We start from the raw sequence: 18,663 nt of genomic DNA on the forward strand, positions 1-18,663 counted from the left end.
TCACTAACCCCGGGTATTCTCTGACCCTGAAACTGGCGCTGTATGTCACTAACCCCGGATATTCTCTGACCCTGAAACTGGCGCTGTATGTCACTAACCCCGGGTATTCTCTGACCCTGAAACTGGTGCTGTATGTCACTAACCCCGGATATTCTCTGACCCTGAAACTGGCGCTGTATGTCACCAACCCCGGGTATTCTCTGACCCTGAAACTGGCGCTGTATGTCACTAACCCCGGGTATTCTCTGACCCTGAAACTGGCGCTGTATGTCACTAACCCCGGGTATTCTCTGACCCTGAAACTGGCGCTGTATGTCACTAACCCCGGGTATTCTCTGACCCTGAAACTGGCGCTGTATGTCACTAACCCCGGATATTCTCTGACCCGGAAACTGGCGCTGTATGTCACTAACCCCGGGTATTCTCTGACCCTGAAACTGGCGCTGTATGTCACTAAAACCCCGGGTATTCTCTGACCCTGAAACTGGCGCTGTATGTCACCAACCCCGGGTATTATCTGACCCTGAAACTGGCGCTGTATGTCACTAAACCCGGGTATTCTCTGACCCTGAAACTGGCGCTGTATGTCACTAACCCCGGGTATTCTCTGACCCTGAAACTGGCGCTGTATGTCACTAACCCCGGGTATTCTCTGACCCTGAAACTGGCGCTGTATGTCACTAACCCCGGGTATTCTCTGACCCTGAAACTGGCGCTGTATGTCACTAACCCCGGGTATTCTCTGACCCTGAAACTGGCGCTGTATGTCACTAACCCCGGGTATTCTCTGACCCTGAAACTGGCGCTGTATGTCACTAACCCCGGATATTCTGACCCTGAAACTGGCGCTGTATGTCACTAACCCCGGGTATTCTCTGACCCTGAAATTGGCGCTGTATGTCACTAACCCCGGGTATTCTCTGACCCGGAAACTGGAGCTGTATGTCACTAACCCCGGATATTCTCTGACCCTGAAACTGGCGCTGTATGTCACTAACCCCGGGTATTCTATGACCCTGAAACTGGCGCTGTATGTCACTAACCCCGGGTATTCTCTGACCCTGAAACTGGCGCTGTATGTCACTAAAACCCCGGGTATTCTCTGACCCTGAAACTGGCGCTGCATGTCACCAACCCCGGGTATTCTCTGACCCTGAAACTGGCGCTGTATGTCACTAACCCCGGGTATTCTATGACCCTGAAACTGGCGCTGTATGTCACTAACCCCGGGTATTCTCTGACCCTGAAACTGGCGCTGTATGTCACTAACCCCGGGTATTCTCTGACCCTGAAACTGGCGCTGTATGTCACTAACCCCGGATATTCTGACCCTGAAACTGGCGCTGTATGTCACTAACCCCGGGTATTCTCTGACCCTGAAATTGGCGCTGTATGTCACTAACCCCGGGTATTCTCTGACCCCGAAACTGGAGCTGTATGTCACTAACCCCGGATATTCTCTGACCCTGAAACTGGCGCTGTATGTCACTAACCCCGGGTATTCTATGACCCTGAAACTGGCGCTGTATGTCACTAACCCCGGGTATTCTCTGACCCTGAAACTGGCGCTGCATGTCACCAACCCCGGGTATTCTCTGACCCTGAAACTGGCGCTGTATGTCACTAACCCCGGGTATTCTATGACCCTGAAACTGGCGCTGTATGTCACTAACCCCGGGTATTCTCTGACCCTGAAACTGGCGCTGTATGTCACTAAAACCCCGGGTATTCTCTGACCCTGAAACTGGCGCTGCATGTCACCAACCCCGGGTATTCTCTGACATCTCATAAAAAGATCTGGATTTCCCCTATGGACTATGAAGAACTGTTTGTGTACATGAAACTAATATGGCACTGAAACAGAAACCTTCCATAAAAATATCTGATAAAACCTGTTTTTTCTTTACCCTCTGAAGCCCCTTTTCACAGAAGAGGCCTTCTCATTATGTGCCTACTTTGTGCCCATTGCATCTCTGTGCCAAGCTGTACTCCTTCTGGTACAGAAAACGGGAGTATTTGTGTGACCATGAAACAAAGCAGCATACAACCTGGCAGAATACGAACTCCTCTCAGCGTTGTGGCACTGCTACTTTCCCCCATGTAGACAGGAAGGGCATGGAGAGGGTTAACCCGGGCTGTGTGGAGAGAATGCAGGGGTGTGCCAGAGCAGTAGACACTATTTGCATTCACGAAAACTTCCTGGTTCTGTACAGGTGAAGAGAGACAGTGAGTGAAGGAGGAGGAGGTGCTCACAGACCGGGAAAAGGCTGCCACTGACACACTGCCCTCTGGAAGGGTGACACCAAGGAGCTAGAAGTGAGAAGAGCGCCGGCTGCCATGAGTGACAAGTCCAGCTTCCTGCACATCGGGGACATCGTGTCCCTGTACGCTGAGGGCACGGTATGCGGCTTCATCAGCACCCTGGGGTAAGTGGCACCATTGTGACTCCAGCAGGCTTCTTGGGTGTGTGCAACACAATGAAAGCTAGTTTGGAAAAGTCTGCTAGAAGTAATAGTGATGTCATTCTTCAGTGACTTCCTACCAGGCTGGTATGGCAGCAGAATGTGCCCATCTTTATGCCTATTGCACATGATGGGATTGTTGTGACATATATCACATCATCAATGCAAAATATAATGGAAATCGGTTATAGACGTTCAATAGATTCCTCCTCCATATAAACTAAGCAGCGGAGAACGGTTCTTAAATGAAAAATGTCTGAAAATTGTGCTTGTATGGCCAGCTGTAGGGAAGGACCACGTGATGGGGGGCAAATTAATTGGGCGTTTCATGACAAATCTGAGGCGTCTGGCTCCAAAACCTTCTTGTAGCCCCAGCAGTGTGGTCACCAGCAATACCCATCACTGTGCATAGGAATGAAGAAAAGAGGCTGTCTGACCTAAAACTAATATTATTTAGGGCCAGGAGCAAAAAGTGCCCTTCTTACTAAATGTCGCCCCATTTCAGCAATGAGGCTCCTGTTCTCCCCAGCGAACCTGAAGGGTGACAGCTCGTCCGTGGTCACGTGCACTGCTGAGGCCAAACAGCATTATTTACATGGGACTGTGCAGGTAGACAGCCCCACGTAAACCATATAGAAGCCACAGCACTCACAAAAGCATTACGGCCCTTTCACAGAGACCAATTTCCCCACCAATCTGATATTGATGGCCTATCCCTTTGGGTACGGCCACATGTAATGTAAATGCGGTCGATTTTCCTCAGCAAATTTACAGTAGCAGCCAAGTGGATCAGCACATAACTTGAGTCTGCAGCATGTTAGTTGTGGCTGCAGATTTCTGTAGCAAATTTGCAACGCAGTGGGGGAAATCTGAGGCAAATCCACAGCATTTCCGCCCAATAATATGAAGCAAAATCCACACTATTTGGGCTCATGCACACAAAAGTAGCGTATGTCCTATTATTGTCCGCAAATCACTGTCCGAGGCCCCATTTAAGTCAATGGGTCCGCAAAAAATACGTAACGCACACGGAACACATTCGTATTTTGCGGATCCATACTGTAGAAATGCTATGACCAGCCCATATTGCTGATGTGTTTGGTGATTAATAAGTTACTGTTTCCGTTTCCAATCCACAATAACGGATCGCATACGGAAACCATACGGATATGTTTTGTGGAATAACGGAATGTAAGAGGACTTAAATCAGAGGGGAAAAAAACGGACTGCAAAACAACAACAGTCGTGTGCATGAGCCCTTTGCTGTAAATTTTGCTGCTGTGGATCTTGCCTAGATGTGCTGTAGAATTTCTGCTGCTGACAAGAAAACACCCTTAAAGGGGTTTTCTGAATTTAGAAAAAAAAAGTGACCATAGGAAATTAAATAAAATGAAAAGACAATAACTTGAAAATCCCACTCCAGTTCAGCAGCGCTGCTCCAGTTCTTTGTTTAATTGGCTGCAGCAATGCCGTGTATACCCACATGACCACTGCAGGTTTTGATTGCAGCCGTCACATGGGTATATGGGCACATCATTGCTTCAGCCAAGCAACTAAAGACCGTCAGAGAGCATGGGAGCCACAGTGCTGTCGTGGCAGGGGAGGGGTTGGGGGGAATTTCTGGGTGGAATGGTTCTTTTAAATAGAGCCAAACTGCATGCAGATCCACGGCGTGACAAACTGCAAATAAGAGTCAAAACGCAGAAGGGCAGTCATAGATTTCTGCCTCAGATTCTCTTTCAAACCTGCGTTGTGAACATGGCCTTAAACTGATTTAAAACATAATTGTGCTTGGTTCAAAAAGTAAAGAAATGCGTTGCCTTCTGAGCGCACTGTAAGGATTTCCCCCCAGTATTTGCTAAAGTCAAGATGCACCAAGAAGGATTGGCTGAAGCAACTTCATATCAAAGTCTTTCCGTTTTGTGCATACAGATGTCATCGAGACCTATGGGTACAGTCTGTAGAGAAACCTTCCATTGTCTAATTCTCCACCACCTCAGAAAAGGGGATGTCTTCTTCAGATCATACCCTTTAAATCAGTTGGACCTGGGAAAGAATCAGGCTTAGGCCTGTTCACGCCACGTTTTGTATATACCTGTGTACAGTATATACATTTAAGGTACATGCGAAAAGAAGTACCGTATGCCCTTTAATGCTTCCATCTCCTATTTTTACTTCTATGACCGCCTGTCCTAAAAAAATCGATTGTACAGGAAGTGAAGCAAACATACCCAAACATCTACTCTTTTTATAGTCAAGGAATACCTTTTTGTCATATTCAAACGCATTCAAATTAGTATATTAGTAGTTATCTAGTGCAGTTGTAATTGGAAATTTAGAATGAGGAAGTCAGGATTTAAAAGAGTTTATATCACACCTATAGGGAGACGGAGATGTAATGGGGGTGTTAGAAAGCGTGTAGGTGTTAGCATTGTGCAGTGTGACCGCACCGTGAGTAAACAGTGAGTATTTGGATAAAGGAACTGCACAATGAGTGTAAAGGGTGCGGTGCTGAGATAGTCTGCTAGAAACTATATAACTATGCCGGACCGCTGGCACTAGCTATGCTATGTATTGGTCTCAAACTGCTCCTAGCCAATGGGGATTTGATAGAGAGCCCCATTGATTTTGTGGGAACCTGCTCCATTATTCATCCCAGAGGTATGTGGCGCCAGGAGACTCAAGTTAATGGGGAGACATAGGTGATCGCTGTCAGTTTACTGATAATTTGGCCGATAGTAATCTGATTTTGGTAACCTTGAGACCCTAGAAATACAGGCCACACAAGTCTTTGCTAGTCAATACCCTACAGGTTTCTATACTTTACTGTGTAATTATGTTGCATTTGTCTAGCTGCTGGACCATGATTAAGAGACCATTAGGCTTTAGGCAAGTTAATAGCGTGGGCTAACCTGTTTCAGGCAAAGCCGAGTCCTTTTAAAGCCATGTATAGCATATGTAGATACGGACATCAGACAGACTTCTCCCCATAGACACTCTGTATAGGAACAACAGCAGTGTAGAGCTGTTTCCTTGTGATCTGCATTTACTAGCATGTTCGGATACGTGTCTTTTCTCCATATTTGGCGCTTGAACTGTTAGTAAATTCTCAACGTCCCGTTAAATTAGTCTGTCACTCGTGCCCGAGATGTCTCTTGAATGGGTTAAAGAAAGTCTGTCACTGTCCCTTCCAGATAAAGAGAGGAAATGAAGTGGTGGGGAGAGAAAGAGGAAGGATACTCAGCTCCTTGTCCTGTCATCCAGCCATTGCCATAAGGATCAGCAGAGCCCATTTGTGTAAAAGTAAAGTTTTGTTGAAAGTGACTTTTATTGTTACTTAAAGAAAATCTGTCACCACATAGTGACATATCAGTCCAAATGAATTGTTAGGCTGATATTAGACCAGCAGGTCAGTGGCTGACGATTGTCAGGAGGGAAGCCTTCTTTCCCGGAAATCGCATGCTATTACATGCAGCGATCTCCTCCTCAGTATGGGATTGAGCGATCGCTAATGCCATCGCTCGTCCCCATACTGAATCATTGTTTGCCAGCAGCAGACCCTCATTAGACAATACAATCTGCCGCTGGCAAACAATGATTTTTTATGTTTGCTGGTTTATGGGGTAATCTTCTGCACTTTTAGGGCTGTATTGCACATGCAGATGATCGCCAACGAGCACTACTATGAACGCTTTTTAGCAATGATCTGCCCGGCTATCTGCAGGTGTAATACAGCCCTTTAGATGTGCGCTGGTCTCTTGAGCGAAACAACCTTCTCCCATCCTGATTGGTACCCACAGTCTGGAGAAATTCTGCTTCATCTGGTATGCAAATTAACAGATCATTGCAATGAGGGTGTCACTGTTTTACCACATTGCACTGAAAGCCACGCTCCTTATTGCTGCCCACCCCCCGGCTTTGAGTGACAGGGCCAGGCAGTGGTGAAGTAATCTCACCTGGATCGGCGCACAAAGGCCTACATTCTATGCGCGCTGATCTCCAGCAAACGCCCAGGAATGAGAGTAGAGGGCCAGGTGAGATCACATTGCCGCTGTCTGGGAAGGGAGAAAAAAACTCTTACTCAAAAAAACTGTGCATATGCAGGTATGTGGTGACAGATTTGACCATTATCTTATGTTTTGTTACACGGAGCCACCATTGTAGTAATTGCAGTTACATGGCGTGTTACAGAATTTACTGTCAGACCTCACATCTTGCAGGTTGTTCCATTAGACACTTGATGTAATTCCCTTGTATACGTAATAAATACTGACAGATTGGCCATGTGCTCATGTCCTCAAGTGAAAACAGTCCTACATTTTCAGAAGGAACTAGAAAGACAGCGGGAAGTTTGACCAGCTACAGGTTCAATAACCGTTTGCTCCTGGCAGAATAGATTACCCAAGAAGACATTCGAATCCAGCCTCACCCTTGCGCTTGTATTTTTTCATGTTTTAAGTCCATTACTGATCTTTTTTTACCTGTAGTCAGATAATTACATTGTCGAATATTTTCTTTGACCCTTTTTTCTCACTAAGTCAAGCTTAGCAGAATTTGCCACCATAGAAGAATCTAAGGAATTTTTAGAATGGAAAATAAGCTATGTTTTTCCATCCTCTTATCTCCTATTGTCTGCACTATTAAGCTGATTTATGGCCATGACCAGTCACCTATTCAGTATGTTCCTTGGAGTTCCCATGAATAGATGCATGGTCAGGTTTCTGCATGCAGATTTGATGGCCAAAACCAGGAGTGAATTAAACAAAAGGGGAGAAGTCGTATCTGTCCTTCATACTTTCTCTCCTTTTATGATCCGCTTCTAATTTTGGCCTCCAAAACTGCATCAGGAAACCTGACCGTGTGGCTATACCCTCAGGATGCAGGGCTGCATTATAGTGAGGTAAAAAATGGCCCAGGTATTTCAGCCACCTAAGAGCCTCCACCATGCAGTTTGCTTCAGATGTTGGGGTATGGTGGGGCTGCTGTCATATGCACTGGATTGGTGTTGGTCCTAGTAACAAGAAAGGTATCTACTGATCATTTTTTGTCAGCCACGTATTAGATGACATTGTTCCTGAGACAGCCCCATCATTTTTTGGGCTGAAATCCACCAACCTTGATGTGACCTGTCCCTCTGCATTGAGTGATTGCAGATCATGAGAGCTATCCTATTGTACAATGAATACATCACTGAGCTGGGTTCTTATAGACTGCCACTGAATGAGTTACATTTGTTTATTGCATACCCATATACATGAGACCTGTGTACAAGCAGTAGGAGTAGAGATGAGTGAGGCGACTTTGGATGGAACATCCGAAGTCAATTCGCATAAAACTTCGGTCCAATACTGTACAGAGCAAGTGCTCCGTACAGTATTAGAATGTATTGGCTCTGATGAGCCGAAGTTATTACTTCGTGAAGTTGTGCCTGACTTCGCGTAATAACTTGATAGATTAATTATTACTGTAAAAAAACAATTTCCCGAACTCGGGTTCGGTTCGATGTGGTACCTTGGAACTGAACCCGAGTTCAGGAAATGTTTTTTTACAGTAAAAATTTATCTATGAATTTATTGTGCAAAGTCTCGCGAGACTTCGCAAAGTAATAACTTCGGCCCATCTGAGCCAATACATTCTAATACTGTACAGAGCGCTCATTCCGTACAGTATTGGACCGAAGTTTTATGCAAATTGACTTTGAATGTTTCATCCGAAGTCAATTCGCTCATCCCTATTCAGGAGTTTAAATTAGAAAATTTTAGCTTCTGTATAACCGAAGTTATAGTAACTGGAGAACCACTTTAAAGGTTTTTTTTGCTCTAGAATGAAAATTGCTGAATGGCAGGGAAGAGGTTAAAATAATAAAACAAGTTATGCTTTCATTTAAAACCTCTTCCACTCAGGATTGATACTTACCGGTTCAAACACATCCACCACATGTGTCCACTGCGGCCAGCCACTGACCTCAGTGCCATATGGCACAAGGCTGCTGAGGCCAGTGATTGCATGCAGTGGACATGTCTGGTGCATGGGCACATATCCACTGCAGCCATGTAAACAAAGCCTGGCTGGGATGACCAGAATGGTGATGCTTGAGTGGAGGTAGATATAACATGTTTTATTATGTTAACCTGTTCCCTGCCATTTACACATTTTTTATTTAACTCAGACAACCCTTTTATATAGATAAACGCAAACAAGAACATGTCCTGAAAGAAAATATTGCCTGTGACTTTAAAGGGGTCTGCCAGAAATAATTTAAAATGGCCACCTGCAACTTGTGAACAGGACTGGCAGAGGTGCCTAGGGTGGTGAGGGGGCACGGCCTCACTAAATTACTCTACAATGGATGGTTATAATATGTGTCATTTCAATTTTTGCCTCAGGCTGCAAGAGGGCCATGTGCACCCCTGCCCCTTGCCACAAAGCACTGAGGGAAGGGAGGCCCAAGCTGAACTCTTGCACCAGGGCCCATGAGCCTTTAGCTATGCCCTTGAGATGGAATCGGGACTGTTTCTATACCTGAAAACCTTATCACCTTGGGGTAGCCCCCAAGTGCCTCCCTAACATGTGCAATTCAACGGGGACAGCCCCTTCCAGAGCTTATGGAACCAAAAAGTTCCCTTACCCTTTCAAATAAACTCCTTATGCTTTTTCCAATATAAAAGCGACCACAGGGGCACATTATCAAGTATACTAAATACTTACTTCTACATGTTATCAAACTTTCAACTTGATACTGAATTCCTCCAAATTTCTGCCATCTATATTGGGGGTTATTCAACCAGAAGGAACAATTTCCACACCTGTGGTTTCCTTTGAGTACTTAACCTTAAAGGGAACCTGTCACCGGGATTTTGGGTATAAAGCTGAGGACATGGTTTGCTAGATGCCCGCTAGCACATCCGCAATACCCAGTCCCCATAGCTCTGTGTGCTTTTATTGTGTAAAAAAACTGATTTCGTACATATGCAAATTAATCTGAGATGAGTCCTGTATGCGAGATGAGTCAGGGACAGGACTCATCTCAGGCTAATTTGCATATGTATCAAATCGGTTTTTATACACAATAAAAGCACACAGAGCTATGGGGACTGGGTATTGCGGATGTGCTAGCAGCCATCTAGCAACCTATGTCCTCAGCTCTATACACAAAATCCCGGTGACAGGTTCCCTTTAAGCCACATATCAGGTTTTCTCTCGATAAACCTACCCCTCACTAGTTTATCCTTCAAAGTGTGACTGCGTCTGAATAATACCATGGCATTACTTAATGTCAAATCCTTCAAAGCGTCATCATTCGTCAAAATATCCCAGGTTCGACATATAGTACATCATATAATATCTGCCTTAGGACTATATTTGAAAGGGAATGTGAACCGTGTCTCTGCTTCCTTTCCTGCTTCTCAAAGGAATAATGCCTAGACAAAGGCTTATTCTGGGTAAGATGTGATGCTTTCAACATAGCTTGATTAAGGACATCTAAGGGATAGCCCTTTAAATGGAGGCGTTCCCTGAGGTCCCAGGCCTGTGTCATATTATCCTCTTCACAACTATTAATCCTCTTTAGCCTAACAAACTGTCTATTAGGACCTGACAGTTTGATGCTCTGGGGTGGAAGCTGCTGTAGTGGAGCAAGGAGTTGGTGGCTGTGGGCTTTCTGTAGCTCCTAGTGATAAAGAGTTTCTCCTTCCACCACGACAGCCACATCTAAGAACTCTAAGCTCTGACTCCCAAACTTAAATGCAAACTTCATGTTAATTTCGTTACATTCATTGAGATATTTCAATTCCTGAAACTGACATTCTGTTCCCGACCATACAATAAATATGTCATCTATATAGTTTAGGAGCGGCTGGATATATCTTAAAAAATGATTCCTCAATGAATATCTATCCTCAAAGCAGGCAAGGAAGACGTTGGCAAACATTCAAGCTACCGGTGTCCCCATTGCAGTACCATGCTCTAGCTTATACCACTGATCTCTAAATCTAAAAGTGTTGTTAGTAAGAATGAAATAGAGGGCCTCTCCCACAAGCTCAACACAATTCTGGCAACTATCTATCCTTTTTAAGATTTACCTCACTGATTTAATCCCATTATCATGCGGTATCCGTGTATACAAATTTTCCTCATCCAAAGAGGCCAAATGATGCCCCCCTGCCACTGTAAAAACCTCAGTGCCAGGAAGAAGTAATTTGTGCACTTTAGATAGGAAGGTATATCCTGCACTAATGGACATAGAAGCCAGTCCAAATATTCAGAAAGGGGTTCAGCAACGTAGCCAATCCCGGCATCAATAGGCCGTCCAGGAGGTACATCTAGTGCTTTATGCACTTTTGGCAGAAAGTACCAGGATAAGGCTACTTTCACACTAGTGTTTTTTGCGAATCCGTCATGGATCAGCAAAAATCTTCCATTACAACAATGCAACCACATGCATCTGTCATGAATGGATCCGGTTGTATTATGTCTTATATAGCCAAGACAGATCTGTCAAGAACTCCATTTAAAGTCAATAGGGGATGGATCCGTTTTCTTTTGTGTCAGAGAAAAATGATCCATCCCCATTGACTTACATTGTGTGCCAGGACGGATCCGTCTCGCTCTGCATCCCAAGATGGACAGAAAAACTCTGCAGGCAGCGTTTTGGTGTCCGCCTCCAGAGCGGAATGGTGACTGATCGGAGGCAAACTGATGTATTCTGAGCGGATCCTTTTCCATTAAGAATGTTAGGATCCCGAAAATCCCATTTGGAGGGATCTTCATGGGATTATGATTATCCCAAGGGCTGGTATTGAGTTTTTGGGCGGGAATTTGTCCCGTCAGGATAGTTTTCCTACCGAAATCCAGTGGCCAAGGTGACTACATTTTGCTTAGTTGCTGGCTAGAGGAAAGATTGCAGGTGATTGCCTAGCTAGGGATCCTATAGGGGAATGGTTGCTGGGGCTTGGAAGTTTTAGATCCCCCAGCAACATGTAAGGCATTGGAGGATAGGTTTGGGGTGGTGGAGTAGATATTGTATATAAGATGAGGTGGCCGGTATTAGGCTGGCTGCCAAGCTATGTTTAGGATCCAGCTGCCCCGCCCTCCCTCCCCTTTATTGGTTGCTTGTCACGGTCACTTTATTAGAAGGAGGGGTAACGTCGCTCGCCAATAAGCGGCAAGCGGACGAGTTGATTCAGGTATTTAGGCCGAGCTTATGGCTGGCCTAATCAGTGGTTATTATTGTTGGAATTTTATGGTTATTTAATATTGAGCTGTTCTTTAATAAAGTTCGCCGTGGCCTAATTTTATCCATTATATAATGTGTCCATGTGTCTTTTATTTTTATGGGTAGTAGGTTTCAGGGCGGGTGGTTGGGGTCAGTATAATCTATAATCCCATGCATTAGGGCAAAACTGATCTGTTTTGGACCGCTTGTGAGAGCCCATGACGGATCTCCCAAACGGAAACCCAAAACCCAAGTGTGAAAGTAGCCTTATTTAGAAGGGGATGTTGGGAGAAGTTTTTTAGCGGTCTTTATTGATAATACATCACATTCCACTGTATATTGTATAATGGCTGTGCTTGGTATTGAAGCTCAGGTGCATTCACCTAGGCCATGTGACCGATGTACAGTGATGTCACTGGTCTACGAGTTCACCAAGTGCTACGGCCTCCTTGAACAGACAATCTGAAACTGATTACCTTTTCTGAGGATAGGCCATCAATATCAAATTCCCATATAACCCACTTAAGGCTTCATGACAATGACAAACGTCCTCACAGAGACTCAAAGCTTAGGGAATGTTGTGTAGGGGAGGCAACTCCCTGGGAAATCAGTGGCTGCCATATAGGCTCTCGAACCCATCACACTTAGGGTCAATTTCGTGGGAAGCCAATTTGCCTATTTGTATATTTTTGGAGTGTGGGAGGAAACCCACAAAAACTGTGCAAATGTTTCTAATCAGATTCAGACTCAGTACCCCAGCACTGCAAGGCACCAGTGCTAACCACTGATCCACTGTGCTGCCCAACTTTTGGTTGTACAGCTCTCACAATACGGTCTCACAACTTCAGTCTTTCCTTCTAGGGAAAAAGTGATGGGACAATCATAAGTTGCCTGTGCCGTAGATATAGAAATACTATATATATATATTATGTTTAATATATATTATGTTGGCTGACCCCGTGTAACCTGTGCACAGGAGAGTGCTATTGTTGGATATTTACAATGGTAGAAGTAGATGTTAAATTGTGTAAGTAGAAATGATGTGCATTATTACTTATTATCTTTTGGCCCGACTATGATCAGTGACATTAGTCACATTGTCTAAGGTATATTGCCTATTTTATTAGGATACTGTTTCTCTATGCTTTATACTGCTGTTTTGCACTCAGTGCAAGTAGAACAATACAGAGCAATTACGTATTCTAAAATACTAATAATTAAACCACCAATGAGAAATATAAGTTTTACATGCAAGCATAGTCATAAAATTTGGGGGACAGACAAATAAATAAACCCTGCCTCTATAGGAAATGCTTTACTGAGCAGGTTAGATAAATAAATTACTGATACTGCGAACACATTCTGATCCTAAAGGTATGTAAAATACAGTGCCTTGCAAAAGTATTTCCCCCCCCCCCCCCCCTGACTTTCTTCATATTTTGGTGCCTCACAACCTGGAATTAACATGGATTGTTTGAGAAAATGCATCATTTAATTTACAGAGCAAGCGTTTTTTTTTTTTTTTATTGTGAAGCAAACAAAAAATACGACAAAATAACAGAAAAGGCAATGTGCATAACTATTCACCCCCCTAAAGTCAACACTTTGTAGAGCCACCTTTTGCGACAATCACAGCTCCAAGTCGTTTTGGATAAGTCTCTATGAGCTTGCCACATCTCACCACTAGGGTTTTTTGCCCATTCCTCCTTGCAAAACTGCTCCAGCTCCTTCAAGTTGCATGGTTTGCTCTTGTGAACAGCAATCTTTAAGTCTGACCACAGATTGTCTATTGGATTGAGATCTGGGCTTTGACTAGACCATTCCAACACAATTACATGTTTCCAGTTAAACCAGTCAAGTGTTGCTTTATCAGTGTGTTTGGGGTTTATTGTCCTGCTGGAAGGTGAACCTTCATCCTACCCTTAAAATCACGCACAGAGTGGTACAGGTTTTGCTCAAGAATATCCCTGTATTTAGCACCATCCATCTTTCCCTCAACTCTGACCAGTTTCCCAGTCCCGGCTGCTGAAAAATATCCCCACAGCATGATGCTGCCACCACCATGTTTCATGGGGATGGTGTTCTTTGGGTGATGTGATGTGTTGGGTTTGCACCAGACATAGCGTTTTCTTTGATGGCTGAAAAGTTCAATTTTAGTCAGACCAGAGCACCTTCCTCCATACATTTTGGGAGTCTCCCACATGCCTTTTCGCAAACTCACAACATGCCTTTTTGTAATGGTTTTCTTCTGGCCACTCTGCCATAAAACCCAACTCTATGGCTTATTGTCGTCCTATGTGCAGATACTCCAGTCTCTGCTGTGGAACTCTGCAGCTCCTCCAGGCTTACCTTAGGTCTCTTTGCTGCCTCTTGGATTAATGCCCTCCTTGCCCGGTCCGTGAGTTTTGGTGGGCGGCTGTCTCTTGGCAGGTTTGCTGTTGTGCCATGTTCTTTCCATTTGGTTTTGATAGATTTGATGGTGCTCCTGGGGATAATCTAAGATTTGGATATTTTTTTATAACCTAACCCTGACTTGTACTTCTCACATTCTCCCTTACTTGTTTGGAGAGTTCCTTGGTCTTCATAGCAGTGTTGGGTTAGTGATGCCTCTTTCTTAGGTGTTGCAGCCTCTGGGGCCTTTCAAAAAAGGTGTGTATATGTAATTACAGATCATGTGACACTTAGCTTGCAGAGAGGTGGACATCATTTCACTAATTATGTGACTTCTGAAGGTAATTTGTTGCACCAGAGCTTTTTATGGGCTTCCTAAGAAAGGGCGTGAATACATACACACATGCCAATTTTCTGTTTTCTATTTCTAAACACTAGTTTTATTTATATATTTTTCTCATTTCACTTCACCAACTTAGACTATTGTGTTCTGATCCATCACATAAAATTCAGATTAACAAAACCTTGAACTTAAAAGGGTTTTCTCATCTCAGACAATGGAGGCATATCGCTAGGATATGCCTACATTGTCTTATAGGTGCGGGTCCCACCGCTGGGACCCGCACCTATAGCGAGAACGGAGCCCCAAAAGTGAAGGAGAGTGCACTGTGCATGCGGAGCCACCCTTCATTCATTTCTATGGGGCCGCCGAGAATATGGAGAATAGGAATGGGAGCATTGACCGCGCATGCATGGCACGCTCCCATTCACTTCTATGGGAGAGGCGGGGATTAGCGCTTGGTGGACAAACCCCTGGAAATCTGGGGTCCTCCAGGCCAAAAAGTCATATGCACCCCAAAATAGTGCCAATCTCAAAAATGAATTCATTGTTTAAAACTTACATAAATAAAAAAAATAGTATACATATTAGGTATCGCCGCGTCCGTGACAACCTGCTCTATAAAAATACCACATGATCTAACCTGTCAGATGAATGTTGTTAATAACAAAAAAATGTGCCAAAACAGCTATTTCTTGTTACCTTGCCTCACAAAAAGTGTAATATAGAGCAATCAAAAATCATATGTACCCTAAACTAGTAGCAACAAAACTTCCACCCTATCCCGTAGTTTCTAAAATGGGGTCACTTTTTTGGAGTTTCTACTCTAGGGGTGCATCAGGGGGGGCTTCAAATGGGACATGGTGTCAAAAAACCAGTCCAGCAAAATCTGCCTTCCAAAAACCGCATGGCATTCCTTTCCTTCTGCGCCCTGCCGTTTGCCCGTACAGCAGTTTACGACCACTTATGGGGTGTTTCTGTAAACTACAGAATCAGGGCCATAAATATTGTGTTTTGTTTGGCTGTTAACCCTTGCTTTGTAACTGTAAAAATATATTAAAATGGAAAATCTGCCAAAAAAGTTAAATTTTGAAATTGTATCTCTATTTTCCATTATCTCTTGTGGAACACCTAAAGGGTTAACAATGTTTGTAAAAATCAGTTTTGAATACCTTGAGGGGTGTAGTTTCTAGAATGGGGTCATTTTTGGGTGGTTTCTATTATGTAAGCTTCACAAAGTGACTTCAGACCTGAACTGGTCCTTAAAAAGTTGTTTTTTGAAAATTTATGAGAAATAACAAGATTTACTTCTAAACTTCTAAGCCTTGTAACGTCCCCCAAAAATAAATTGTCATTCCCAAAATGATCCAAACATGAAGTAGACATATGGGGAATGTAAAGTAATAACTATTTTTGTAGGTATTACTATTTATTATTGAAGTAGAGGAATTGGAAATTAGCAAATTTATCAAAATTTTGTATTTTTTTATAAATATTTTATTTATTTTTTTTACTCCATTTTACCAGTGTCATGAAGTACAATGTGTGACGAAAAAACTCTCAGAATGGCCTGGATAAGCCAAAGCATTTTAAAGTTATCCCCACATAAAGTGACACTGGTCAGATTTGCAAAAAATGGCCTGGTCCTTAAGGTGAAATAAGGCTGTGTCCTTAAGGAGTTAAAGAGGACCTGTCACCCGAAAATGTAATGCAATCTGACAGCACCATGTTGTAGAGCAGGAGAAGCTGAGCAGATTGGTGTATATTTTATGTGGGAAAAGATTCAGTAAAGCCTATAATTTTTACATTTATATCTCTGCTTTTTCTACCTGCTGTGAACAGCATCGGTACAGGAGGGAGGAGTTTTCAGTTATTGATAGCATTGTGTGTAGAAGTGTGAATACAGGGATAGCTGTTAACTCCCCCTCCTTGTACCTACACCTCTTCAAAGGGCTGCAGATATAGGTTGTGTGCTATCCACTACAGCTTTCTCTATCCGGTTTCAGCCCCTCTCATGTTAGCATGAGCCCCTCTCATGTTAGCATCGGAGCATTTCATTCTCCGATGCGCTCCCTTGCCCTGCGCAGGATCGTGCATGGCAAGGGCTTTTTTATTTAGCATAATACACTGATCAGCGGAAGCTTCCACCCAGCAGTGTATTTGGTGACGTCACCTGCTCTGATGGGCCGGCTTTAGTGCTGCCCTAGCCATTGTACAGGCGACGTCACCGGGCTCACTGCTGGGTGGAAGCCTATGCCTGTCAGCCCTAAGGAGATCCCGGTTTGTCACCAGAACTCCTGGAAATGCTCTGAAGCTCTGAACCCGGACAACCCCTTTAACCCCTCGTAGTAGCTTTAGACACTTTTAATAGGGTCGAGAACAATTATTAGGGATGAGCACTCATATGAGCACTCATTCCTGAAAACTACCCTCTGCAAATGTGCAGCTGATCAACAGCTCGTCGGGCACATAAAATCCTCGTCTGTCGACAGCATATTGCCTTATGTAAACAAGGATGTGCTGCCATCAAAGAATGGAACTGTATGAGATGAATGATTGTAGTATTAATTGTTTATCCCCATACAGCATGGATCATTGCCGCATGTAAAAGCAGCCAATGAAAGGGCAGTTGTTGTGGCGAAATGTTCATAGGAACTTTTGTTCCTGAGAATTGTGCTGTGTTTACACTGCCTTTTTACATATAACCCTGGAAAATGCTTCCATTTACTGTATTCGACAAAAATATGGTCCAGGACATGTGTAACTGTATCCCATGCAGTTGCATCTGTGAAATCTGATTGAAAAAAATATATACCAAAGCTTTCTTTGTATTGTAAATATCACCCATTTGTATGCCAAAAGAGTTTGTAGTCCATAAAAGGCTGTGAATTTATTCTGGGGGATGTAAGGGTACTTTCACATCTGCAGCAGGGGATTTGGTAGGCTTTTCTGGCATCCCTATTGACTATAATGGGGTCCACTGGTGATCCGGCCACTTTCCAGCATAAATGATGGGTTTCAGCCAGAAAAAAAACATTGCATGCAATGTTTTTTGTGGCCGGCAGCGGACACTTGTACCGTATCAGGCATGTCAGACAAGTGAACGGAGCCTAATCCTCCTCTGCAAGTTTTGCTAGTCTAACAAGTTATATTTGTAGAGGAGGCAGGGTAGGTGGCTGCTGACAATTTTTTGTAGAGTAAATATAACATTTGCTAAAAGTCTAGTTAATCAAAAGTAATGGCAGTTTTATTTTATTTATTTATTTATTTGGCAAAGTGATAAGAAACATTTGATGAAGAGTGACATGAGACGCGAAATGGCTGTCGTGCCGTTCCATCTAGGAAGGAATTTAGGGCTCCTGCACATATTTTTCCTGTTCCCGTGATGTTTGTTTTTTCCCTTCACTTCACTGGGTCTGCATAAAATTTTTATTTACTCCGTGTGCATTGTTTCCATTTGTCTGTGTTTTATTTGGCAAAAAAAATAGAACATGTCCTATTATAGTCCATAATATGGACAAGGATAGGACAGTTCTATTATGGTCCAGACGTTCTGTTCCACAAAATGGGAAACGCACAAGGCTGGGATCTGTGTTTTGTGGATCCGCAATTTGCGGACTGCAAACCAGGCAACGGTTCTTGTACATGAGCCTTTACACCTATGTTTCTGTGAAAATGTTTAATTGGATTTAATCATTCAATAATTAATTGTTATTGGATTTAGTTCAATAAAAGTAACATATTGGATTTTATTGTCTGAATGCCATACGAACACCTGTTTTCTTTCTCTATTGGATGTGCTACATTTACTTGTAAATTTATCATTTCCTGTACACATTTTTTGGGGTATTAAAAAGTAGCAAAACCCCTTTTTTGTAACTTTTTAAAAAGCCATTGCGACTTTTTGAATTGCAAGGGATTTTTAAACCATCCTCACCAGTTTCTGAAAAGGGAAGAGGCAAGGGTGGAGAGGCTATTGGCCCTAGCGCAGTCATCATTATTTGCACCAGAAGCTGGCATAATGACTGCAATCTATGGCAGTATTGTGCTTCAGTGGCGCACGGACTGCTAGAGGAGGCATGTACAGTAGGTGTGATGGTGTGGGGATGCTTTGCTGGTGACACTGTTGGGGATTTATTCAAAATTGAAGGCATAGTGAACCAGCATGGCTACCCCAGCATCTTGCAGCGGCATGCTATTCCTTCCGGTTTACGTTTAGTTGGACCATCATTATTTTTCAACAGGACAATGACCCC

The 18,663-nt window shown here is 43.5% G+C and overlaps 1 protein-coding gene across 2 annotated transcripts in view; it reads left to right on the plus strand.

Annotated features, from left to right (window-relative positions):
• Nucleotides 1-2,156: 2,156 nt before the first annotated feature.
• Nucleotides 2,157-18,663, plus strand: part of ITPR3 (inositol 1,4,5-trisphosphate receptor type 3) — a 498,562-nt gene continuing 482,055 nt past the window's right edge. For both annotated transcript variants that reach the window (XM_044288135.1, XM_044288136.1), the window contains exon 1: nucleotides 2,157-2,426. In XM_044288135.1, coding sequence (XP_044144070.1) covers nucleotides 2,338-2,426 — 89 coding nt within the window. In that variant the 5' untranslated portion in view covers nucleotides 2,157-2,337. The remainder of the gene's footprint in view (nucleotides 2,427-18,663) is intronic.

Source organism: Bufo gargarizans, chromosome 3, assembly GCF_014858855.1.
Source record: "Bufo gargarizans isolate SCDJY-AF-19 chromosome 3, ASM1485885v1, whole genome shotgun sequence".
Taxonomy (NCBI): domain Eukaryota; kingdom Metazoa; phylum Chordata; class Amphibia; order Anura; family Bufonidae; genus Bufo; species Bufo gargarizans.